Here is a 27797-nt window from a genome sequence, read left to right as displayed (position 1 = left end):
GGGGAGAATGTCTTTTGACAGCCACACACTTGATTAATAGAATGCCTTTGAGTAGTATTGGGTTTGTGACTCCATATGAATAGTTGTTTTCAACAAAACCTAACATAGATCATTTGAGGGTTTTTGGATGTCTTGCTTTTGCCAATACTCTGAAGACACAAAGGTCTAAGTTTGATCCAAGAGCTTCTCCATGTGTTTTCATTGGCTATCCAACTGGCCAAAAGGCTTATAAATTGCTTAATCTTGAATCAAACAAAATATTTGTTTCAAGAGATGTTACCTTTCATGAGAAACACTTTCCCTTTCATTTCTCAAATTCTTCCCAACAGCCTTACCCTATTTTCTTACCAGCAGATACACCCTTTAACTTTGGAACTGATCTTGAGATTCCTGATATTTTTGTTCAGAATCCAGACCCTAACTCAGGAACTGGACAACAGAATTTTTCTGATTCTGAGTCTGTTATTCCTGATTCTCCTGTTCTAACTCCACAAAATGACCAAACACTTACCCAAATACCTCAACCCCAAACCCAAACACATACTCATACACATATTCAACCTCTTTTACCAATAAGACAATCAACTAGACCCACAAAAAGACCAAGTTGGATGGATAATTTTGTGTGTGTTGTGACTGGTTCTTCGCATTGGTGTAATTTGGTGAGTTTTGATGAGCTTCCAACACCTTGTAAAGCTTTGATCACTAGCTTTTGTTCTCTCACTGAGCCTGCAACATTTTTTGAGGCTTCTCAATACCCAGAATGGGTAGAAGCTATGAACAAAGAACTGGAAGCCCTGGCTTCTACTGGTACTTGGGAGGTGACAGATTTACCTAAGGGCAAGAAAGCTATTGAATGCAAATGGGTGTTTAAAATCAAGTTAAAAAAGGATGGAACAGTTGAAAGGTTCAAGGCAAGGCTTGTAGCTAAAGGTTACACTCAGAAATATGGGTTGGATTATGATGAGACATTCTCACCTGTAGTTAAAATGGCTACAATAAGGTGTCTGTTGGCTATTGCAGCAAGTAAAAGTTGGCCTTTATTTCAACTTGACATCAATAATGCCTTTCTTCATGGCACTCTTGATGAATAAGTCTATATGAGAATGCCTCCTGGTCTTCCTAATCCACAAAACAAAGTCTGCAAGTTGCTGAAATCACTCTATGGGCTGTAACAGGCTAGCAGACAGTGGTTTTCTAGGCTGAATTCAGAATTGCAGTTGAAAGGTTTTGTTCAAAACAAAAATGATTATTCCTTGTTCATCTACAAGTCAGAAATTGATCTTTGCATTGCTGCAGTCTATGTAGATGACATTATTTTGACTGGCACTAATGTTTCTATTCTGGAGGATTTGAAGCAGCATCTGCATACTGTTTTCAGCATAAAGGACTTGGGTGAGCTTAGCTATTTCCTTGGCATTGAGATTACTAGAGTTTCAAATGGACTCATTCTCAGTCAAAAGAAATTCACAAAGGAACTCTTGGAAAATTGTGAATTTGATGTCTCAAAATCTGCAAAAACACCATTGCCTGTCAACTTGAAGTTGTTTGCAGAAGAAGGGGATTTCTATGGTGATCCTAGCAAGTATAGGTGTTTGGTTGGTAAATTGAACTTCCTCACTCACACTAGACCTGATCTTTCCTTTGCTGTTCAATCTCTCAGTCAGTTCTTACAGTCACCAAGGCTTCAACATGTTCAAGCTCTAATACATGTTCTAAGATATGTAGCTGGTTCTATTGGTCAAGGCATCTTGTCAGTCTTCCCAACAGCTGACTCTGCAAGGATATTCAGATTCTGATTGGGCAACCTGTCCTAATACTAGAAGATCAGTTACTGGCTACCTCATGTTACTTGGCAAAAGTCCTATATCTTGGAAGTCTAAAAAGCAGACTACTCTTTCTATGTCTTCTACAGAAGCATAATACAGGGCTATGGCTGCTGCTTCCTATGAGATTACTTGGTTAGTCAGATTATTGCAAGATTTGGGTGTGACAGATCTGAAACCTGTCAGGCTGAATGTTGATAATCTCTCTGCTATTCACTTGGGCAAAAATCCAGTTCAACATGAAAGGACCAAGCACATTGAGCTTGATTGTCATTTCACTAGGGAAAAGGTCTTGGAAGGTCTTATTGAGCTTACCTATCTACCTACTAAAGATCAGTTAGCTGATCTTTTTACTAAGTCTTTACCTTCTCCTCATCTTCTAGAGCTGTTGTCCAAGCTAGGGATGTCTTTCTCTCAGCCACCTCCTAGCTTGAGGGGGGGGGGGTAATGAGAATCATGATCACCTTGATCATGATGATCTCACTGCAGAAGATCAAGACCATACATTGAAGCATATAACTTTTGATCAAGCTGAAGATGACACAACAGTTTTTCCCTAAGGTTTGGATCGATGAGCTGGCACATTATGTTATGATGTTGATGAGCTGGCATAATTCTGTTATGACTGACTTCCCACGCTTTTGGTGATGTATTGAGTTTGTTAGAGATTCCCTTAGTGATGTATGCTATATATTTCTTCTAGCTTGTATGAAATCATCAGTTTTTAGTCATAATAAAATTCTCTCCTCTTTTTCTACATTTTTTCTCTGTATTTTTCTGAGTTCTGAGTTCAAGAACTCCAATAAGTTCCTACCCATGTCATCCATTGACATATATGCTAGGATATCCTTCTTCTGACGATGAAGACAATAATTTTAAGGTGGCTGCCTTTGAATGTCATGAAGAAAGTTCTTTTCATGGAGGAACTAATATTTCGATTGCAATTTATTCATCTCCAGGTCATAGCTGGAGTTCTGCAATAAAGAGGAATGATGTCCTCTTCCCACCATCTCTAAACAATCGTGTATTTTATCAAGGGGCTTGGTACTGGATTACCAAGACTCATCTCGTCTCCTTTGATTTTGATTCCGTGGATTTAAGCTATGTGGAGTTGCCGGTGGATGTCATGGAAGGAAAAATCACTAGGTTTATTTTCCTTCTTTGTGAGAAATTAGCGGTTTTGAGTGTGTCTAGCTTCTAATTGCTTTTGTGTATGGATTATGGATAAGGATAGCAGAAAGAAGCCATCGTGGAGGCCGTGGCTTTCAAGAGACTCAACTATTATTGAGGATTTATCATGTCAAATTCACGGTTTGTCGTACATACATTCAAGGATTTTCTATAATGGATGGGATAGAGATACATTTATCTTTCAGACCAGCAATGAAGTGTTTTCTTACTCAATTTCTACCCGGAAAGTACAAACGTTGAGATCATTCTATAGCTATAGTAATGTAGTAACTCTAGATGCTTATGCAGAGAGCTTGGTGTTGTACAAAGGAAACAACGGTCAGAATTTGACATCATCATATCCTGCCCATGACAAGAAGGTTGTGGCCTGGCCAACTATGGAAGATCATTGGAAAGATTTATGGATGTGAACTACACAAATATTCATTAGAATTTATGATATATTCAAATGTTTTGGCATAGTAATATTATAAATTATATGTTTTGCAATCCTACTTGTGTCGTTACAATCCATTCAGGCTAGTTGATTTGTTTGTGTAGATTAACTGTAAGATCCTATTTGTAGGTCGCTTAAAACAAAAATTAAACTATGTTCAATTCAGCTAATTTAAGCAAATATTGTATCGCTAAATATTTTAATTTATAAAATATGCTAATTTCATGTTGGAAAATAGTTCTATAATAAGAATCTAGTGATATCTCATTTAATTTTTTTCACACTAGCAAGTACCAGAGTAGTCTGTCACTCTCTTGTCCTGTGATGTAATCTCATATTCATTGATTACCTCTTCAAGACTTTTATCAATTGTTAATTCTTGTCTTCAACGGTGACTTGTAGAATCTTTTTAGAAATCTTCTTCACGAGTATATTTTGGAAGCCTTTTCTCTGTTGCCTCCTTCCTCTCTGACAATTCCCCTTTTTTTTCAAGTCCCTATATTTGCTGTTGAAATGTATTTGAATATGAATAACAGGAATCAACCTTGCTTGGCCCTCTGTTAAATTTCTGGACACTTTAATTTCCCAAACTTAGTACTGATTCTAAAACCACAAAGATTTACTTTAGTCTATACCCTCTAATGTCTAGACCCAATTGTTTCTGAAAAATGATGTGTAGTTGACTAGTTGATGTACCTTGATTCAGAGAGCTGCAGATAACAATATAATCCATGATCAAGTTTCTTCCATTGTTCGTTATTTTTACTCCTCATTCATTAATTCATATGCATTTTCTCTATAGTAACAGTTTTTAAAGGAGCAGCATTGAATTAAGGACTTAAGGTATGAGTCTATGAGCTACAATGATTAATGGGAGCAGGAACTTGTGGACTTAAGATTATTCTTGCTGAACTTGCTGCACTTGGATATCCTGGGATCGTCTCAGCATTCTGAAGATTATATAAACAGGCTTCTGATAAATCTGATTTGTACATGCTCTTCATTAGTAGGATGCAGTTGAGGATAGATGTTTTGGTGATCATTTGTCATGTCAAATACAGAATACTCTAATTGTTTTTAATGAAAAATGTTGCGGGCAACCAATTTCTTTGTTCTATATTATGTGATCTTTAAACATCTGGCAGAATATGTACTGCACCCCTTAGACATTGTGAACAGGTAACAGCCAGCTGAGCCAGGTAACCCCGGGCATTAGAGAGATAGCAACCACGTTTCTGATTTGTACTATGCTTATGCATAGTTTAAATGTGGAAAAATATGAATACTTTCTAATGGGATTTGCCCCTCTCTAGCAATGAATATAAGGTTGTAGGATTCGACACTGTCGATTATAAGGTGTCGAACGTATGGTCTGCTTTTGTTTATTCTGTCAATGATCACCATTGGAATGTTGAGAACATTTATACTGTGATATTTCCAGTTGATAAGAGTATATGTTTCTTGGAAGGGTTGGATCGTACGTAAACTTAGAAGACCTTTGACTGAGACTCTTGCTGTTTAGTTTAATTTTGATCTTGAGGATTTGTCAAATCGCCTAATGCTGGGAAAGAAATGATTGCCAAGTTAATCTTTTTTTTTTTTTTTTCCGGGATTAGCCCAAAGGGTGAACCGAGTGAACACCAAAAAAAAAAAAAAAAAAAAAATTAGTTCATAGATTATGAGTTGCTTAGCAGCCACTTATTACTTATACCTATTCTTTAGTAATCAATAATTACCTATTTACCTATTCTACATCTTTTATTTATACGTTAGTATATCTTTTTAAACATAACAAATAACTAATTAAACCCCAATATCTTCACGCTACTTTGCCGATCGTTTTTTCAATCTTTTTGATGATTTTTTTTTTTTTTTTTTAATAATAATATATTGATTTTTTTTGAGGAGTATAGCAGAAGATGTCAAGAAAATTACTACAATGCAAAGTAATTTGTTTGCAAATTTCAAGAACTCTTTGATCTTTGAGGCCAACTGATGAAGCCAACAACCGAAGAACATGACTGCTCCAATGAATCCATTGAAGCCAACCAAGCTTCACGTTGGTAGAAGAAGACTAAGAAGCTCCAACCATTGAAATTCAACACAGGCCGGTGGCATGCAAATTTTTCCTTTAACAATGCATTCAAAAACTCTATTCTATTTGCTACAAATGTAAATATGTAATTCTTTCAAAAAAAAAAAAATGTAAATATGTAATTACAATAGGAAAGTTTTCATGACTAATGATTGGAATATGGAGAAGTTAAAGCTAGATGACATCATATCACCCCTTCCATAGTTGAAACAATGATATAAAATAATCGCGGTATGTAAGGAATGCAATCTTTAAAGAGCAATAACCAAGTAATCAGTTTATGATAAGTTCAGAGTAACCAAACAACAACTCAGTGAGACTGTCATAAGTAATCACTAAAATTAATCAAAGTAGAGCGAGCAAGGGGAATCAAAGTCTGCCCTTTGGAAAACAGCAAGCTCTCCTCATAAGTAAAGCACATTGGAAAATCACTCTTTCTTCTAATCGGTTGTAATTTCTGATTGTTGGAGTCATAATAATATATCTTATTGGAGATTCGTATCAAAACTGTACAGCTCTTCTGGTCATACAGAACCTCTGAATCAAAATCAATCACCCGGCTACTTACAAGATCCACGGTAGCACATAAATAAGCACCTCCAGAAAACCATAACCTCCACGAATCCTTTTTACAATCCGTCTTCTCCATAACCCAAACACGGGTGCTTTCAAAATATATGCTCAAAACAGCTATTGAATCTCCCAAAACGAAGATTAACCTGGCAATTATTTGTTTCCCAACATCAGGCAATTTGACGAAACCAAATTCCTCAATATCAAAATCAAAGTAAACAACACGAGTCTCAGTCGAAGGATGACTTTTATGGTAACCTCCAATCCAATATGCAGCCCCTTCAAAATAAACATAGGCTCTTCGACATGCATATAATGAAAATTTAACATCAACTGGGAAATTCACAGTATTAATGTTCTTAAGCCTCCAACGCTTATCATTGAAGGAATAAACACAAGAGCATATGTTGGACCCCTTATAAATATTGAAAAGATCGAATTCAACCACCTTATAATCATTACTAGAAAGGGCATATCCTACAAGATAGCGATTATATATCCGTCGAAAAGACTCTTATATTATTCCAATGATTTGGGGAAGTACCATTGAATTTCTAGTAGAAGGGTTCCACAATCTGAGCTCAACACCATATTTTTGATACCATAACGTCAAACCTTTACAAACTCCAAAATAGGTGTAAGTTTTAAGAGTTGAACGCAAATTATCAATATACATCTTGAAAGTGTAATTTTTATGTAGAGCGAAAGTGCATCCTATGTTTTTACAGGGGTCGAGTTGCTCTTGGGTTGATACAAGAGTTATGTCATGATTATTGTTGTAACATTGAAGATGCTTATACATGAAATCCGGGGAATCAATTAAAGAACACCATATTTTGCAAACACGCCTGTATTGTAAAAGGGTTTTCACCGGTAGCCTCGCCATGATTTCCGTCCATAATTCCATTGGTAAATACTTGTCATCTGCAATTCATTTTTTTTTTCAAAGTGAAATTGTTAAGGTAGAAGGAGACTTGACTGCCGAAAGTCAGAGGTTGGTATCATGGTATGTACTTAGTAAAATTATAATAAACGTTTAACCTTTAACTGGAAAATTAATTAGAGATTTGGTTATCTTATAAGTTTTGAATTGGTTGAAAACAAAGTTTTATACAGATTGGGTTAAGAGTTCATTTTTTTTTTTTTTTGTAAAAAAAATTGTACAAAAGTAATTATTATCTTATAACCTGAATACCTGATAAGTGATAACATTAAAATTATAATAAAAAGTTATCACTAATCAGGTTAAAAATTGACAAAAGTAGGTTAATAATATAGGATTTTTACAGCAAAATAAATTAATTTTTAAAAAAATAGAACTCCATCATCATGTGGGTTCCCTGGCCACAATGGCTCAATGCAACATGTCTTCTACGTAGCATAAAATTTGCTCATATGTTAAGATGAGCCAAACTACACTCAGAAAAAGTGAAAATAAAGAAGTGATTGACATTAAAATAAAACCCTGGGAAAACCAAGTTCATGGAGCACGAAGCCAACCAGAGATATCATGGGAACCACTGGAACATAGTGAACCCAAAAAAAAAAAAAAAAAAAAAAAAAAAAAGGATTTTGCTTAGGAAATAAGAATATATAGTCCATATTTATTTATTTATTTATTTTATAATAAAGGGCAAAAACACTAGGCACTGAATAAATACTCTAGTAAGAAAGATTCAAGCCCAATTCAAAAAATCGAAGTATTACCTACCCAGAACCTGTATGGAGGGGCCAAAAATCTTAATTGTTTCATAATCATTAAAGTATTGATGTCTTGAAAACCCAAGAAAATGAAGAATCCCAATATGAACTTTGTACGAAAGAACTGAAGGAAGCTAAGCTCAAACCTACATAACCTGCATCAAATTAAGATCAAATTCATGGTAAGTCAATTATTGGATGTTCCATGGTGAGTTTTGCTTTCATATTGTAAACTCACGTATGCTTAACAACATAAGCAAAGAACAAGGCAGTACAAAGCAGCGATTATTGATAAAGGAATTAAAGCAAACACAACAACAACTATCCCTGAAATATCATGCATGATAAGGAATCAAAATTGATAATAATTTACCCTACTACTACAACACAGAATCAATATAAGATATACATCCCAAGATTGGAGAAGAATAACATAAAGCCAGCTGATATTTGGACAACCCGTCTACTACCAACACGTGATAGCTTTTCATGTAAAGGTTAATGGTTTGACTAAGTCAAAACATAGTTGATATCATATAAAGTGTTTAGCAAGATTATAGTGGTGAGAATTAGCATTAGAAGTAGCAACATAGAGTGGTTGTCTATAAAACCACACCTTAGCAGCGAGTGAGATTTGAACCTGCCTTTTTTATTCTATTTTGGTAAAACGAACCCTATCCTACATATTCTTTTGGTAGTGCAATTGAGTAAATTGAAAATCACGATAGTTTCATATTCATCATATTATGCTTTCTTTTTATAGATTTAAAGGTCATATGACTCATATCACTAGTTAAAATTACAGTGTTTAGGAGACCAAGCTAACATATTTCTTGTAGATGTCCATAATGTTGAATAAAAGTAAAATCACGCTAGTTAAAAATTTAATATCCCCATATTCTTCAATAACCCCCTTGAATATTAATCTCCCTTCTCCACTCTCAACAAGTAACCCCAAACCCCAAGCAACAGAATGAATAATGGCTCAACCCTGATACGGGAGCCGTATATACAAAGAAGATACTACCTCCGTTAAATACTAGTTGAAACTTTAGAAAACACCCCTCAATCTGCACAGGGTGAAATGACAGATGGAAATATTGCACTTGTGACGGAAAATAATTCATTAGTGAGGCATTTTGTAAGAAAATCCGCAACAAAAACGAGAAGGAATATGTCAACCCGCAACCACCCCTAGCAACCATCACGCTAGCAAAATTATAAACATCTATATGCTTATTAGTTACTACGGTCATGCTGTACAGGATTAGCAATAAGATCTAGTTGTTTAGATCCTCTAACAGGTTAGCTAATATCAGTCGACATGTTTATTTCAGAACACAAATTTCCATATCAACTCGACTTTAGTAATACTACTAACTACCCCCTTATCTTTGTTCCAGATGATCTGCTACTGTTGTAGTCCAAACCACATCAGAGCCACCTACTTCATTGTGTATTTCTAGCCATGAATGAATGAAAAGTCTGTTGTATCCTTTACATGTATGACTAACAAAGCAATGGTGTTGACTAAAGCAAAGAATGACATATATTTAAATTTTGTACGAGTAAATCAGAATTTCCATCCTACCCCAGGTTTACATCCACTTACTACTTATATATTTATCCACACATGCTCATACGCACAGGACTAGAGCTATCAACAACTGACGTGACCAGTACAAATCCAAAATTCGATGTGCATAGGCACAATAATTTAGCATAACTCCCCCGACTAGACCCAACCTGAACCCAATCAGTGACCCGAATTGACACCTCTACATAGCGCAACAAAAAAAATGTAGAGGGTACAGTATAATTTACTTATTTAACACCTGGTTGTAACATTGACATATACATTATCGTGATCATAAAGGGTATGTAACTACAAATTGTTTGCAAAATTGGAAAAAATCTCCTATATATTTATCATCTATGATAACTAGGGATTTTTTTTTTAAGTTCACTCTTTGTTTAACAAGATACAACATGAAACACATTTTCAAGACAATGAGATTAACAACCACATATTTGAAGAAATTTTACAAACACAAATCTCAAAAAATAGATGAACTCAATGCCTTTTCCTCTGCATTCTATTATTTCTATACAAGACCCAAACTTAGGATTTTGGAATTTAGATTTCATGTCGCTGCCTCTGTATTCTATACACTTATAGCTTTGTTGTCCAGGAATAATTATGTCGTATTTATACTCAAATTAAAGTTAGAACAAATTTAAATGCAATTAAGAAAATTTAATTTTAAGAACTGACCTGAAGAACAATGATGGTTCTGACTTCTGAATCTATTCAAGATCACGGCTTCCTCTTCTTTCTTCTTCTTTCTTTTGGACAGAGCACTTTCAGCAAAATCTCAAGTTAACTATTGGGATTTCTCTTCACAATCTTCGGTTTTCATTGATTAATGTAAGTTTGCACCAATTGCTAACCCATTACTCCAGCAAAATTGCATTGTCTGCATATGTATGTGGTATAAAAATAAATAAATAAATTAGAAGAAAACATATCCTTTCACCCATGAAACCAACAAGTTAGACTTGCAAGACACTATGCCTACATGAAAAATCAAGGTTAACATTAACATTCATGAAAAAGAGAAATATAATGTCTACAATGGAATTTTAACTTATGTTTTAAATTCCACATTTCATGAAAAGTACCCATTTTTCATTTTTGGGTACTCAAGAGTTCTACAACAGGAACATACACTCAATGTTACACCTGAGAGAAAAAATAATTAATCATATTCCAAAATTGGTGAGATACACTGGTTTCCATACACTTTTGTTGACTGATTTCTACCACATATAGAAGACTCCATATCACTAGGGAAAACTCAATACTTTACAACATGGTTCATTTTTTGGTGGCACCTCATCCAATTAAGCCCTGGAATCTGGGTCTCGGTAATGAGTAGATGAGAGCAGAATCTTTTTCTTTTCACAATGCTATAAGGCCTATAACTCTAGTTATACAAATGGTTACAATTTGTGGTAATTTATTCTTGTAGTTTCGTAGAATATCTCTTTCTTGGAGCCAAAACTTGAATTATGAAGACCAGATTTACATCCAACCGAAAGATAGAACCCATTTAATTACTTATTCAGATGACTGTTGAGTTAAACATTGGACATTATATGTAAGTGTGGTTCTACTTGACTCTGGACACAGCAGAGTATGTTTGGTGCTTCTGAATAGCTATTTTTTACACAGTTATTGAACTCTCATGATATACTTTTTTTTACATGCGTTAATTTTTCCACAGGTTGCTATCTAGTCTCAAACTTTACTTGAAACATCATCTCACAAATCTTAGTTGTAATTTCCAGCCTATGCTCATGTACCAAGAATTATTATAAATTTGCAGTTCAGTGAATTCAGTCACAGCGGTTACAAATTCATAATTTCATACAGACTTTAATGATGGTGACTAAAGTAGAGCATAACTCAGCCATCCACGTGATTGGCAAACAAGCACCTTACTGTATTTCAGAGTGTACTTCAGAGTTCTACCTATATCATCTTTGCCCAATTCTTGCTAATATAAAGAACCCACCAAGCCACCTATATGCATGTTTCAATTTCTATGCTAAAACAGTACTTACATTCAGGCATTAACATTGTACATATCAACCACAAGTCCACCATCAATACTAGGTAACATAAGAGATACTCTCAAAAGCTAATTCACAGGCTTACTGAAGTAAATTTTAAGACATCTTACTCTGCCCCATTGTCTATCCTACAAATGTTTACTCTATCCCATTGTCTATCCTACAAAAGTATTGCTCAGTTAATTATTGAAGACACAGTATCAGATTATTGGGCAAAATTGTTCCAAACATTCTTTATTAGCTTAGCTTCCAAGGTAGTGTTACAGAGTAATTAGCAAAATTGAGCTTAGAAATAAAAATTGGCAGACAGAACTGAGAAACAGTCCAAAAACAAACATTATTATAAAGCTTTTGTAACAAATTTGTTGTGGGATATAGCAGGCCAAACAGCAAGACAAACAACATCCAATAATATGACCTTGACGAAGCTTTAAAAACAAACAACAAACAGCCCGTAGATAAAATGCATTACTGTTACCTGTCATCATTCAGCATCTACCGGTTTACATTGTAGTCCTTTTTATGCGAGTGAGGTCAAAGTTGTGCCTTCACATCCTTTGTGCAACACCAAGCTCTCCACATAAGTATCCAGACATGAACAACGAAAGCATTGAACAACAGTCAAAGAAATTATAGGCATCCAAATTAGAATCTCCAGAAGAAAATTGGCACCATGGCTCCTCTCCGTGATTCTTTTCAATTACCCATACACAAGCTCTAACACGAGAAATACCAAAAACTGCTAATGACCCACCAAACAGAAAAAGAAACTTGCGCATTTCCTCCCCAAAATCCGGCATCTTCAGAAAACTAAATTCCTCGGAATCCAAGTCAAAAGAAAGAAGATGAGTATCTTTCCCTATGAATCCATAATAAGGTCTCCAGTACAATGCCCCTTGGCAGAAAACAGCCCCATTCCTCAACCTCATTAAACTAAAACACCACCTTGGAACATTTCTCCAGACGGGTTTAACCCTCCAAACACGGCCACTAAGCGAATAAATGGCAATCTCAATCGACAACTCCGAAGCTTGAGCACCACCAAGCTCCACTGCCTCCAAAGCAACCACCTTATAAACCTTACTTAAAGGAGCAAATCCTAGATAATATCCAACATTACTAAACTTAATACATTTAAGAGGGCAATGGAGAAGTAACATGGTTTTCCTAATAGAAGGGTTCAACAAACTCAATTCTTTCGAATCCGAATCATGGAAAGTAAATCGCCCAATCAACATCAACCCATCAACCATTACACTTTCAAAATTCATTCGGGATTCTAAATTCGTATCAAGTTGAGCAAGTTTTCTCATTGAATCACTCCGACGAGTTATAAATTTGAAATCAGAAAATGTTTTGGGTATAGGTTCAACAGTTAAAATTCGAGGATTCTTGTAAAATTTGAGATGCATAGAAATGAAATCAGGAGAATCAATTAAAGAACACCAGGTTTTACAAACACACCTGAATCGTAAAAGGGTTTCCACTGGCGACCTGGCCAAGATCTCCCTCCATAGATCTGGGGTTAAATACTGGTGTTCTAGCAATGGTGTTTGCCTTTTCCGACCCCTCATTTTGAGCGATTTGCAGAATGGAGGATCACTGTAAGAGGAAGAAGACGGACTGTTAGTTGATGGGGTTTTGCATTTGGGGTTTTTCTTATGAGAATTTTTATTTTTTTTTTTTTTTTTTTTTTGGCGAGTCGTCTTGTATATTGTGTTACTTCCTGGTCCCTTGGTTTTTTTATTGGCCATGGGTTGTCACCTTGTCGGGTCTGATGAGGTCGGGTCGAGGTTATTCAGCGTAAATTTTTGCCTGATCTCGTGACCAGCTATCATTTGATGGTCCCTTGTCAAAACGACGTCGTTTTGTAATATGGAGCCCACTCTTATTTGGCTGATCCTTCCTCTAAACGACGTTGCTTTTTTTTTCAGCTTATATTTCCATTTTTAATTTCTAGTTATATTTATTTCCTTTGTTGAGTATATAAAGTATTTTTTTTCATTTAATTCAAACTTTCTCTCTCTTCTAGATTTTACAATATTTTCTCTTTCATTATTCATATTCGATTTTTTTTTTTAATTTCTAGTGTTGAATTGTTCTACATATTCAAGGTATTCAAGATTTTTTATTTTTTTTGTTTATGAATAGCAATGGAGGTTGCTACTGATTGTTCATCTGCAATTCTTCCTTCATTATTGGATGAAGTAAGTTTATTTATTGCTTTTTTGATTCAACGTTTTTTTTATTGAATAATTTTGTGTGTTTTTAATTCCTTCTTTACGGTTGATTGTGAGTATATTCCTTGTTTAAGTTTATTTACTAGAAAAAAATGAACATTTACTAGAAAAAAATGAACATTTATTAGAAAAAAAATGAACATTTAGTAATTGAACATTGCAATATATAAAAATGAACATTTATAATATATAAGAATAAAACAAAGAGACTATGAAACTGAAAAAAAGATTGTACATCTAATGTTATATAACTGAACATTTGAGTTGTAAAAAATGAACATATCATTTCATAGTTTCTTTAATGTTATTTTTTAACATCTATGCAATAAAAAGTGCACATGTTATTTTGTACACTTCGTGTAAGTAAATGTTCATTTAGTAATTGAACATTGCAATATATAAAAATAAACATTTATAATATAATATAAAATAAAGAGAATATGACACTGAAAAAAAAATATACATTTAATATTATATAAATGAACATTTATTTATTAAGAATGAACATCATACTGCATGAAAATGAACATTTAATTATTGAAAAATACAACATTATTGTAAAATATGTTCAATTAGAAAATATTCATTTTTGTTATAGTAAATGTTCATTTTTGAACAAGGGGCCATAAATATCTACCTGGTCTCGAGACCAGCCTTCAACTACTGGTTATTCAGTGTTTTATTTAAGTTGAAATCTAAATTGACTTGTTCAGGTTTGTTTTATTTTTAATACATCTAAATGTAACGTTAATTTTTAAGCAGAAAATACCAGTTAATCAATTTGATAAACAAAATTTGTTCATCAAATGGAGAAATTATAAATAAATCAACAATTTTGTATTAAATATGGGTCCCACTATTGTTGATTTATTTACGAAAGTGCCATGATGACTGGACATATGTTGTTTTATTTACCATTTTGTTAATTTTTAAGCAGAAATACCAGTTAATCAATTTGAGAAACAAAATTTATTCATCAAATGGCAAAATTGTAAATAAATCAACATTTTCGTATTAAATATGGGTCCTGCTATTGTTGATTTATTTACAGAAATGTCATGATGACTAGACATATATGTTTATATGTTGTTTTATTTACCATTTTGTCATTTGATAAACAAATTTTGTTTATCAAATTGATTAATTGGGACTACCTCATTTTTAAGCGTTATATATACTTCCTCTGTTTTTTTATAACATTTATTTTTTCATGTTTGGCAATGTATTATTTTAATTAAAATTATAAACATATGATTAATATTAATTGGGATGAATCTAACACGAAATCACATCACTATATTTTTTCTTAAATATAAATCATCATAGCAGCTAGTCAAAAGTGGTACATACGAAGTTTAAATAATGTTAAAGTCAAATCGTAATAGGTCTTTGACCGAAATAGGGGTGGTGCAATCAAGAATTTTGGTTCTTTAAAGGTGGTTTAGTAAATAAAAAAATATAAAAGGTGGTTTTTTCAAAAAAGTTGGACAAAAAAGGTGGTTTATACCAATTTTGCCTAAATTTAATAACTAAATTAACAATTGTAAATAAATCAATAATTCATGAACATAAATAACAGTAGTTCATGAACATAAATAAACGAGTTGTTCATGAACTTATCTAAACAAGCATATTTATGTTCGTGTTCAACCTCATTTATTAAACGAGCTTCAAAATTTGTTCAAGCTCGGCTCATTTATTAAATAAACGTACCTGAACGAGCTTCAACCGAGCCCGAACACGAGTTGTTTATTGATCGCCTTGGTTCATTTACACCCCTAGACGAATGTTACCAAGTGGTGTTTTGAATTAATTGATCATAATAAGGTTATTTTTTTTATCAAGGAGCTTGGTATTGGAAACCTCATCCTAGGTTTCAAGGAGAAGAAACCCGTCTTTTTTCGTTTGACATTGGATCTGAGGAATTTAGCTATGTGAAGATGCCTGATATTGGGAAATAAATGTTCAGGTTTATTTTCCTCCTCGGGGGATCATTAGCTATTTTTGGTATTTCTCGAGTAAGAGCTTGCGTATGGGTAATTGAAAAGAATAAAGGAAAGGATCTATGGCGCCTATTCTTTTCAGGAGATTCTAATTTAAATACCTATACGGATTTCACACATGACGGGCTTAAGGTTATGTATATTGAAAATACCAATTGATTTTTTTATAACATTATGAGTAGGGGTGTAAATGAGCCGAGCTGAGCCAAGCCGAGTATTACCTTGTTCATGTTCAAGTTCATTTAACTTAGGCGAGTTCGAGCACGATCCCGAGCTTTCAAGCGAGCTCAAATTTCTGTTCAAGCTCGGCTCATTGAGTACACTATATGTTCACAAACGGTTCATGAACAACTCGTTTATTTAATGACTCTTTCATGAACAAACTTAATAATAATCGAGCTTCTCCAATAAATGAGCTTTGTACTTTTAATATTTGAAAATTTCAAAATAAGCATAATAATTGAATCTTAATTATAAATTTAATAACTAAATTAACAATTGTAAATAAATCAATAATTCATGAACATAAATAAATGAGTAGTTTATGAACATAAATAAACGAGTTGTTCATGAACTTATATAAACGAGCATATCTATGTTCGTGTTCAAGCTCATTTATTAAACGAGGTTCAAAATTTGTTCAAGCTCGGCTCATTTATTAAATAAACGTACATGAACGAGCTTCAACCGAGCCCGAACACGAGTAGTTTATTGATCGGCTTGGTTCATTTACACCCCTAATTATGAGTCATCGAGTACAACAAAGAAAAATTTTCCGTAGTTATAATCTTGGTACTTATGTGGAGAGCTTAGTGCTACACAAAGGGTACGAAGGTGTAACTTTGGCATAGCACATCAATCTAGTGGTTGTTTGCTATCAATACTTGTTTTTAAAGTTTCTTCATCAAACATTATATTGGCGTATAGCCATGCTTGTTTTCTTTTCTTTCTTTTTTTATTTTATTTTTTAAAAAATGCATCTTTAAATTAAAGTTTTGATGTTTATCAACCCATATTTTGTAGCATTAAGTATTTTAATTACTATAGATTTGAGTTTTTATGATAGTAAAACTGCTTACTACTTGATCTGAGATGTTGTGTAAGGTTTCTACATACAAAGTCGTGCATACTTGGATGACACTGTTTTCTCTGAAGATTTATATAGTGGGTTAATATAAATACAACATAATGATGATATTATTGATATACTACATAAATTAATCTCGAGATCATATAACTTTTAACTTACAGTCATATAATACTATACAACCAGATCAGATTATATGCATGCTAGACATTTTCTAAGTGAGCTAGGTATACATGTTGGTTTGAACAATCTTCTATCCATTATGCAGCCCCTTCCAAACATACCCTCCCCCACATTGCAATCTCATTACACTAATAGGGCGAATAACCTTGTGCAAAGGACATTACAATACGAGGAGTAGCGAAATGAACTTTTTTTTTTTGTTGAGTTGAACCCTATCCTGTAAGGATTAAGGGCTCAAACTCAGAACACTTGCAATTTACCCACAACAACAATGAACAAACAAGCATAACAATCAAGAACAACCATGAAAGAAAATTAAGCAAATAAAGGAGACAATGTTACCGTGGGAAAACCCGAGAACCAGGAGAAAAAACCCACCTTTGCACTATGGAGTAGTATTGATGATGAATGAAATCAAGATTACAAGCATGAATTGTATGGAATTCAAATGCTCCTCACAAACTCTCTCAAACCCTCTATTAGTGTTTAATGTTTGTGAATTATGAAAATAAGAGATCTAAAGCAATATATATAGTCTAGGTATTAGGAGATAATCAAAGGCTAAGATTAATCAAGAGGGATGAGAAAGTTAATCAAGGCCACACAAAGAAAACCGGGCTCGAAAAACAGAGCAACTCCGTGAAACCCAGTGGAGTGGGCGCTCCAAAGAACATGAGCGGCCACTCAAGCAAACTGGAAGAAAAATAGCCAAAACGAGCATTGAAAAGAGTGGGCGCTCCTACAGAGAGGAGCGGCCGCTCCGTATTCCCCTGCTGGACAACTTCTCGTAAAACAGTCATATCTTCCTCGTTTCTTGGCCAAATTTAGCTTATGACCAGTCGTTGGAAAACTCTTAAGATAAGCTATTACCTCCAACTAGAATCATCTCAAAATCTTTCCTAGATTGAGAGATATGCTCATTTGAAGTCAGCCCTTTTCTTAAAGTGGTCAAATTCTTCACCTCATTGATTTCACCTTATGCCTCCTTGATTTATCCATCACCACACAAATCCTAACATATCCTACATATTCATTTTGTAGTGAAATTGGATAAATTAAAAATCCTAATAGTTATGTATTCATTGTAATGTATGAGGACACCCCAGTTACTCATTATGAAAAACGATTTTTGTTTCTCTAATGACATTTTGGAAATTATTGGCATGTATTCTGTGCTGCTGACTGAGCATAGTGGGGACAACTTGATCATGTATTTATTGGCATGTATTTACCCACGTGTGAATGCTGGACAAACAACTCTGCCACATCACAATACATGTGACTTCTAAACGGTGTGGAAAATATTGTTTTGCCCCCAAGAGAAATAAATTTCGTTTCTCAATATGAGAAACAGAGGATTTCCCGTAATGTATGCACTATAATTTCTCCTTTATAATTTTTTTGATGTGATTCTCCTTTATATTTTAAATGTCATGTTACTAGCTCAAATTACAATGCATAGAAAATCAAGTTAACATAATCCATGTAAACGTTTACGAAGCTAAATAGAAGTAAAATTAATTTGATTATATAATTTGTTGTCGGACCTCTCCTCCTTCCTCTCTCCTAAACCTTAGCTAGCCTCCACTGTTGTTTTTTGAAGCCCTAACTCTTGTTTCTTTAAAAGTTTTTAGGTTTATAATAATGCTTCCTCCTTTTGGGAGAAATTTTTCTCCCTTGAAAAAAAGGGTTCAAGACAAGGTTTATCTCCTCTTTTCGGGGGAGAATTTTCTTAGGTTTGAATCCATGATATTAGATCTAATGGATTGTCGTGAAATTATTCCGTTGGTGAACAATTACGTGAGATCATAAGGGTTATCAATGCAAGCTTTCGAATACAATCGAATAAATCAGAAGGAAAATATCCTCATGGCTACAAAGGATCGTTAGATTGTCTCTCCAACAAAGCTTTATTATTTTCCAGTGATATAAGCGGAAGATGTTCCACAGTGTAAGATCTACTCGAAGATCGTAGTTTTTATAAAGGAAATTTTTATTTGATGCAAAATCTTATGTATTTGTTAAAGTTGAAAATCTTTTGTAGATATCGTATGACATTTTATTAATGAATTTATTTTATTACTCAAATAAAAAAAAATTTGTTGTAAAAAAAAAAGCTTATTATATAATTTAATACCTGCATTCTTCGATAACATAAAACCTACTATACATTAAATAGAGTGTGTTCTATTCATCTGATATGACAATTTTCACTCATTTGAACTTATTAGACCTTACTAAAACTTATTTTAGTTGTAATTTGTACTAGGATAACACTTAGAACTTAACTGAACTTATCTGAGATGAAATAAGTGAAAATAAGAGATGAGCAGAACAGACCCTTAATGTCCCATTTCCGTAAATAATTAGTAAACCCTTATGTAGGAGGGTATAATTTACTAATATTACACCTGATCGGAAGACTTGTAACATCGAGCAATATATTATCGAGATTAATTTACTAATTTTACACCTGGTCGGAAGACTTGTAACATTGATGAATATATTATCGAGATTAACTTACTAATTTTACACCTGGTCGGAAGACTCGTAACATCGATGTTCGTATATATTTTTGAGATTAATTTACTAATTTTACACCTGGTTGGAAGACTCGCAACATCGCTGTTTATATTATCATGATCGATCATAATCTTTGTACATAATCTCCCTTATATTTTTCCATCTATGCTAACTATTGAATATTTTTTCTAATGTCCTTTCTTTTGTTAGCAAGATACAAAATGAATTAATCACATTGGCAAGATAAGAGATTACAATCACATATATTTGAAGGGTTTCTACACACATAGAACTTAAAATATTGGAAAATTCAATGCATTTTCCTCTGTATTCTATATTTCTATACAAGACCCCAACTTTGGATTTTGGATCACTGCCTACGCGTTCAATACATCTATCATTTTAGGGTCTTGCTTAGTTGTACATGATTCATTATTATGTTGTATTCATACTCAAATTAAAATCAAAACAAATTCTAAATGTAATAAGGAAACATAATATTAAGAAAGAAGATATTCATGCCGGTTGATAAACCAATCCACCATTCAAATAGTTACACATATAATAATTGACTTCATAATAAAGTCAAATGCTAATCTCTTTTACAATGAAACAGTACAATTACCAACTAAATGGTACATAAATCTCCAAAATGAGAAATATATTAATTGGATAAGATTTTACCAGCTCCTAAATCAACAATAATTGGTGAAGAATTATTAAAATTAACTTTCAAAGCCTCTCTTAAGAACCACACATTAGCCTTTAAATACCCCTCAAGTCAGTATGCATACTTACACCACCACCACAAAACAGCTTATTGATTCAATCATTTCTTCCCCTCCATCATGTCTTCATCATCATCCATGCCGAAGAAGGAATCGAGAGGTCGTCAAAAGATCAAAATGGCTAAGATTAAGAATCCAAGCCATAGACAAGTGACCTTCTCAAAACGCCGTTTAGGTGTCTTTAAGAAGGCTAGTGAACTCTGCACCCTTTGTGGTGTAGAAGCCACAATAATCGTGTTTTCCCCTGGTCAAAAGATGTTCTCTTTTGGTCAACCAGATGTTGACTCTATAGTCGACCGTTACATTAACCATAACCAAATATGTCCTAATGGTACCACCACCAATTCTGAGGGTGGTGTCCATCAAGGTAGTCAACAAAGTGGTACTATGCGCAAACTCAACTCGCAACTATCCAAAATACATGAACTCCAAGAGTCTGAAAAGACTAGGAGTGAGTTGCTTAACAATCTGAAGAAAATTCCTAGCCAAAATTGGTGGGAGCAACCTGTTGATTATCTTGGCTTAAATGAACTCGAAACTCTGAGGGCTGCATTGGAGAATCTTAATATGAATGTAGCTAACCAAGCTCATTCATTGGTGGAAAAAACTTCTTCTACTCCGATCCAACCCTAAGAATGGATAGCAGTGTCGGGGTTAGTTGCTGATTATCGAGGATAAATTTGAAGGGTTTACTGTTCGTGGTCAAGTCAGCAACATTCATAAGCAAAAGTTCTTCTAAATTAAATTAAATATATATAGAATGTCTTATTATTAGTTTCTTTGTTTTTATTCTTGTTATTCTAGTACTAAAGTAAGTTCGATTAAGGCCAGGAAAAATATGTAATGAATTGTGTTTTATAATGTTTTCGATGAATAAAATGAACAGTAGATGGTTTTGGTTGCCTTTATATCACTCCTAGTCTCCTACTACTACGTACTCGATATAGTTTTTTTTTTGCCTAAAAGTATTACTACGTCGTTGTTTTTTTTTTTTTTTTTTTTTGGAAAATGCCTTTCAAATAACTCCCACAACTTCAAATAATTAACTTTTTTAAAAAAAAAACAATAACTTCCATTTTTACTGTTTTTTTCCCCTTATAACATACATATATCCCATACATTAGCATGGATAATATATTCTAGTAAGATAATATAAAATAAATAAATAAATAAGGATGATGAACTTAAACGTCAATTTGTTTTATACTAAAATGATAACTATTATTTGTCGAGTTGTATCAAACTAGCCCATAAATGCCTAAATGGCATTTATTAGACTTATCACACATTAGCTTCTTTTTTTTTTTTTTTTTTTTTTTTTTTTTTTTTTTTTTTTTGTGTGTGTGTGTGTGTTACAAAACCTTTTAGAAAAATATTAAAAACTTTATTTCTTTTGCAATGATCTTTCATTTTTTTTTTGTTTACAACCTATCCTTTTATAATAAGATCATATTATAGATTTTAATTGATTTAAAGTTTTTAATTATGTAGATTTTTTATTTTATTTTTTTGTTTTGCTGGCGAATGATTATTTTTAATTTTAATTTCAATTGTAATTTTAGGAAATAATAATATGTTCATTAAGAATCAAGAAGAAAAATCATAAAACACCCATGTTACTATACATACTTACATGTACAAGTTTGTGATTCCTCAAAAAAAACAAAAAAAAAATTAAAGACCTATTACGATTCAGGTGTGTTTGTAAAACCAGGTGTTCTTTTTATTGATTCTTCTGATTTTATTTCCACACACTTCAAAATTTACAAGAACAATAGCGCAAATGCTTATATATATTAAATACCTACACAGAATTCACACGTGACGGGCTTAAGGTTATGTATATTGAAAATACCAGCTTGTTGTTGGTACATACTTATAACAAATTGATTTTTTATAACATTATGAGTCATCGAGTACAACAAAGAAAAACTTTCCGTAGTTATAATGTTGGTACTTATGTGGAAAGTTTGGTGCTGCACAAAGGGTACAAAGGTGCAACTTTAGCCTCACTCACAAATCAAAATCAGTACATATATAATGGTGGATATTAAAAGGCGACATGTAAGAGCATAGCACATCAATCTAGGGGTTGTTTGCTATCTATACTTATTTTCTTTTCTTTCTTTTTCTGTGAAAAAAAATTGAATCGTTAATTAGTGTTTTGATGTTTATCAATCCATACTTTGTAGCACTAAGTATTTTAATTACAATGGATTTGAGTTTCTATGATTGTAAAAACTGCTTACTACTTGATCTGAGAATCTGAGATGTCGTGTGAGGTTTCTACGTACATGTATACAAAGTCGTACATACTTTGGAGTAAGATTTTCAAAAGGAGAAGAAATGGATTATGATATAAGAGTGATGATTGTATACAAAACCTTAAAAAAGATCGGTAAACAAACAATGATAAATAATAACAATGACACTGTTTTCTCTGAAGATTGTAATATGTTTGCCTTTTTAAACATATCATCATATACTCCATATTGAGAATAGTGGGTTAATATAAATACAACATAATGATGATATACGTAGTACTATACAACCAGATTAATCACGAGATCATATAACTTTAATTTTAACTTATAGCCATACAATTATTACAATACTATACAACCAGATTATATGCATGCCAGACATTTTCTAAGTGACCTAGGTATACATGTAATTATCTCTAGAGATCTTATATACCGTAGTATAAAATTGAGTTGAAATAACAAAATCGAAAAACCTTTGAAGCTGATAGAACATCCGAATATATATAGATGGATTGGCAATTCAATGAACCTGAACTCCTCGAGATCAAAGTCGAAACAGACAACATGATGAACCTCATATTTAGGTTGGTTTGAACAATCTTCTATCCAATATGCAGCCCTTTCCAAACATACCCTCCTCCACATTGCAATCTCATTACACTAACGGGGCGAATAACCTTTTGCAAAGGTTACTGAAAGAGTTTGTGGAATATTTTCCTCAAGGGAATTCTCATTAAACTGTGCAATATATAACCGAGTACAAGGCTCAATACAAGGCATAATCTAAGGCTATAAAATAGGAACAGCTATACAAGAATATTTACTTAACATAACAGAAATATATTTACATATATATCTTAACACACCCCCACAGTCGAAGCGGGAGGACCACGGACGCTAAGACTGTCACGAAAATCCTCAAATAATACTCGCGGAAGACCTTTAGTAAAGATATCCGCAATCTGATGTCTAGAAGGCACATGTAGAACCCGAACTTCCCCACGTGCAACCTTCTCTCGGACAAAATGAATATCCATCTCTATGTGTTTCGTACGTTGATGTTGTACTGGATTTCCTGACAAATAAATAGCACTAACATTGTCACAATAAACCAGGGTAGCCTTTTTGATCGGACAATGTAACTCCAAGAGAAGATTCCGAATCCAGCATGATTCGGAGACAACATTAGCCACCCCACGATATTCGGCCTCTGCACTAGATTTAGACAATGTGGGTTGGCGTTCAGACGACCAAGAGATTAAATTATCCCCTAAAAAAACACAATAACCAGACGTTGATCGTCTCGTATCAGGGCATCCCCCCCAATCTGCATCAGTATATGCAACCAGAGAAGAAATAGAAGAGGGATACAAATGAAGGCCATAATCAAGAGTACCCTGAACATACCGAATAATCCGTTTGAGAGCAGCCATATGATCAACTCTGGGGTCGTGCATATGAAGACAAACCTGCTGAACGGAATAAGAAATATCCGGTCTGGTGAATGTGAGGTACTGTAGAGCCCCTGCAAGACTCCTATACAAAGAAGGATCATCAAAAGGAGCACTAGTAGTAGCGCCGATCTTGGAATTCGTGTCAACCGGTGTCTGAGACGGTTTACACGATGACATCCCTGCACGGTCAATTATTTCTTCGGCATATTTCCGCTGTGAAAGAAACAAACCACCCTTGTGTCGCGTCACAGCAATACCCAAAAAATAATTCAGAGGACCAAGGTCCTTCATAGCAAACTCAGAGCTAAGAAGAGAGATAATGGAACGGCGAAGAGCATCAGAAGAGGCTGTCAGTATAATGTCATCCACATATAACAAAAGATAAGCCATATCCGACCCTTTGCGGTAGATAAACAAAGAGTTATCCATCCTGCTATTAGTAAAACCAATAGACAACATATAATCAGCAAAACGCTTATACCAAGCCCGAGGTGCATGTTTAAGTCCATAAAGAGACTTATTCAAGAGACACACATAATCTGGATGATCCTTATCCCTGTAACCAACTGGTTGATGCATATAAACTGTTTCCTGCAACTCACCATGTAAGAAAGCATTTTTCACATCCAACTGATGAATAGGCCATGCCTTCAATAGAGAAAGGCTAAGAACAGTGCGGATTGTAGCCGGTTTGACAACCGGACTAAATGTCTCGCCACAATCAATGCCAACCTGTTGAGTTTTGCCATCACCTACAAGACGGGCTTTGTGCCTCTCAAAATCACCGTTAGACTTGACTTTATGAGTAAAAATCCACATAGAACGAATAACATTCACAGTAGGTGGACGGGGCACCAACTCCCACGTCTTATTGTTAATAAGAGCACTAAATTCATCATCCATGGCTATTTTCCAATTAGGATCACGTAAAGCCGCGATCGGATTACGAGGTAAAGGAGACCTCGTGACAGCAACATTGGAAAAATATTTTTTATTAGGCTTTACAATGCCATTTTGACTTCTAGTCACAACATTTGGCTTCTGGAATGGAATTTGGGCAGTAGGTGGTGCGGTTGGGCCATGTGGGATCTGGGCCGAGAGAGAGGGAGGTGAGGAGTTGGGTGGGGAGGAATTTTGTGGGCTTGACAGCAGGGGTGGCCCAAGCGCCTCTTGGGTACTCACTGCAGGGGAGACGTGAGGAGTTTTGGCGTGGGCCGGATTGGAGGGAGGAGTTACGGGCTGGGCCGCAGGTGAGGAGGGTGGGGAATAGTGTTGGACGGTTGGTGTAGGTCCAGCAGCTTGGGTCAAGTGATGAACAACCAAAGGATGTAAACCATCCCCCAAAAAATCATACGAGGTAGAAGACGGAGTATGTAGGTTAGCAAATGGGAACACACTTTCATCAAACAAGACATGGCGACAAATAATGATTTTATTAGACGACAAATCAAAACACTTGTAACCACGATGATTAGAAGGAAATCCCAAAAAGACGCAAGGAGTAGACCTTGGTTGTAACTTATTAATGGTGGTAGAAGGAATAAGAGGGTAGCATAAACACCCAAAAACCCGTAAGTGTGAGTAAGAAGGAATTCGTTGATAAAGAATTTCTAAAGGAGACTTATTACCCAACAACTTACTTGGAAGAATATTGAGAAGATATGTAGCCATTTGCAAGGCATGATGCCAAAAAGAAGGAGGTAGAGATGCATGAGCAAGAAGAGTTCTAGTGACATTGTTAATAGTTCTAATTTTCCGTTCGGCTTTCCCATTTTGAGGAGAGGTATGGGGACAAGAAAGACGGAAAGATAGGCCATTGCGTTTGCAAAATTCCCAAAAAGGACCATTATCAAACTCCCTCCCATTATCACATTGAATATTTTTGATGTTTCGTTCAAGTTGAGTGTGGATATGGGCTTTAAAAGCTAGAAAAGTGTCATACACGTCCGATTTCTTGGCTATAGGAAAAGTCCATAAATAATTCGAAAAATCATCCAACAAAACAATGTAATAACGATGGCCTATAGAACTTAAAATAGGTGAAGTCCACAAGTCACTATGAATTATATCAAAAGGCATAAGAGTATTAGAAGTAGAAGGAGCAAAAGGCAATTTAACATGTTTGCCATAAACACAAGACTTGCAAATGCTAGAACAAGAATGTTTATTACAATCAATGTTTTTATTATGCCTAAGAACATCTAAGATAGGAGCACCCGGATGACCCAACCGATCATGCCAAAGCTTAGGTGAAATGGCGGCAAAAGTAGAATGAGGAGCGTGATTTGTGGTAAATGGATAAAGCTCCCCATGGCTATCACACCTCATGATTGGCTTCCCCGTCCGAAAATCCTTCACAGAAAATCCAAAAGGATCAAACTCAACTTTCACAGAATTATCGGTGGTAAATTTTCTAACAGAAATGAGATTTTTGATGAGTTTAGGTGCATGAAGAACATTTTTTAGAGTAAGGGGAGTAGTAGGGGAAGACAATTTAGTATGACCATAACCAAGTATAGGAATAGTATGACCATTACCAACAACAATGCCATTATTAGGATGAGTGCTCAAATTAAAATAAGACGAGAAATTACCGGGAGAGGAGGTCATATGAGAAGTAGCTCCAGTGTCCATGTACCATGCCGGATCGGGTTGAGAAAGAGTCATAGTGTGCATCGCGGACTCAATGTCAGTTGGAACATACGACGGAGCATAGGACCCGGGTTGAGAAGAAGCTGCATAGGCCTGCTGGGCTTGTTGAGGTCGTGGCCCCAAGATGCCAGGTTGCTGCCTGGGTTGGAAATTGGGCCTGGCCCAATTCTGAGTTGGGTAAGGACAAGGTGGCACGGGCCACCCTTGAGGCATCCACCCCCATGGTGGATACTGTTGCTGCCAGAACGGGGAGAAGGACTGCTGGCCGCCTGACCCACGTGGCGCACCGCCGGAACCACCACCGGAGGACTGACCCGCCTTGCCGCCACCAGAGCCACGGCCTGCACCACCAGAATTTTTGCGGTTGCCGGAATTTTTCCCCTTTTTCTGATTTTTCCCTTTCGAGTGACTATGAGAACCGGAGTCAAACTGAGAATTATCAGATGATGCCGCAACCATTGCCGAGTCCGAACCTTGTGAAGCATCCTTGGCCAAGCCGGCCTCTTCGAGAGTGAGCATGGATCGTGCTTGATAAAAAGCAGGTAAGGGATTGCTCTGCCTAATAAGCGTACCAACACCACTGTACGCCTTCGTAAGGCCCCCAACCATCTGAAGAACCATTCGACTGTCCGAAATCGGTGCACCTACATTCTTGAGTTGATCTGCAAGAGACTTCAAACGCTGACAATAAGCCGAGACATTGGGAAAGTCCTCTAAATTCGTGGTTGAAAACTCCTGCTCGAGAGTAACAGCCCTAGAATGTTTATTGTCCTGAAATAGGTCACGCAACCTATTCCATATATCCATTGCTGTTGCATCTGGTTCAATAACAGTGTTGATAAGGTCAGTCGAAATAGTACCATAAAGCCACGATAAAACCGCGGCATCAAGGGTCTGCCATAGTTCCTTTTCTTCCTCGGTAGACGGAACTTTCTCCTTGCCTTCAGCAGGGGGAATGATATGGTGAAGAACCCGATGAGACTTTGCGTGAAGTTTGAACAACTCCGCCCACGTAGAGTATTACATATTCGCCATTTCTAGAGTAATGGGAATGTTTGCCTTGATGTTAGGGACAACAAGAGCAGGGTGATATTGAGACTTAGATTCACCCATGGTGAAGAAACAGAGAAGAGAAGAGATGAGAA

At 35.0% G+C, this 27797-nt stretch overlaps 2 protein-coding genes and 1 pseudogene across 3 annotated transcripts; 1 reads left to right on the top strand and 2 right to left on the bottom strand.

Moving 5' to 3' along the window:
- Positions 1-5753: 5753 nt before the first annotated feature.
- LOC145568369 (F-box/kelch-repeat protein At3g23880-like) lies at positions 5754-13142 on the bottom strand. Of its 2 annotated transcripts, none has more exons than XM_081627797.1 (4): positions 11937-13142; positions 10098-10299; positions 7829-7977; positions 5754-7045 (listed from the first exon to the last, which is right to left on the bottom strand). In XM_081627797.1, the coding sequence occupies exon 1, from the start codon at positions 13030-13032 to the stop codon at positions 12007-12009; it is 1026 nt and encodes a 341-aa protein (XP_081483923.1). In that variant the 5' UTR covers positions 13033-13142; the 3' UTR covers positions 5754-7045; positions 7829-7977; positions 10098-10299; positions 11937-12006. The 2 variants fall into 2 exon arrangements, with proteins under 2 accessions (XP_081483923.1, XP_081483924.1); XM_081627798.1 differs by having other exon boundaries at positions 7833-7977.
- LOC145566143 (F-box/kelch-repeat protein At3g23880-like) lies at positions 5871-7007 on the bottom strand. Its single transcript, XM_081625668.1, has 2 exons — positions 6666-7007; positions 5871-6569 (listed from the first exon to the last, which is right to left on the bottom strand). Exons 1-2 carry the CDS (start codon positions 7005-7007, stop codon positions 5871-5873), a joined length of 1041 nt encoding a protein of 346 aa, XP_081481794.1.
- A 7218-nt stretch (positions 13143-20360) lies between the features above and the next one.
- LOC145566142 (agamous-like MADS-box protein AGL62 pseudogene) lies at positions 20361-20915 on the top strand (annotated as a pseudogene).
- The last annotated feature ends 6882 nt before the right edge of the window (positions 20916-27797 follow it).

This window comes from Chenopodium album, chromosome 11, assembly GCF_948465745.1.
Source record: "Chenopodium album chromosome 11, dcCheAlbu1.1, whole genome shotgun sequence".
NCBI classification, from domain to species: domain Eukaryota; kingdom Viridiplantae; phylum Streptophyta; class Magnoliopsida; order Caryophyllales; family Amaranthaceae; genus Chenopodium; species Chenopodium album.
This window is presented reverse-complemented; position numbering and strand designations above follow the sequence as displayed.

What these genes read in the sequence shown, in the direction of transcription:
- LOC145566143 (XM_081625668.1), bottom strand. Translation starts at nt 7,007, where the DNA reads ATGGCGAGGCTACCGGTGAAAACCCTTTTACAATACAGGCGTGTTTGC. An exon ending in CTTCTACTAGAAATTCAATG is followed by an intron (nt 6,570 to 6,665) that starts GTACTTCCCCAA and finishes AATGATTATAAG; the next exon opens with GTGGTTGAATTCGATCTTTT.
- LOC145568369 (XM_081627797.1), bottom strand. Translation starts at nt 13,032, where the DNA reads ATGAGGGGTCGGAAAAGGCAAACACCATTGCTAGAACACCAGTATTTA.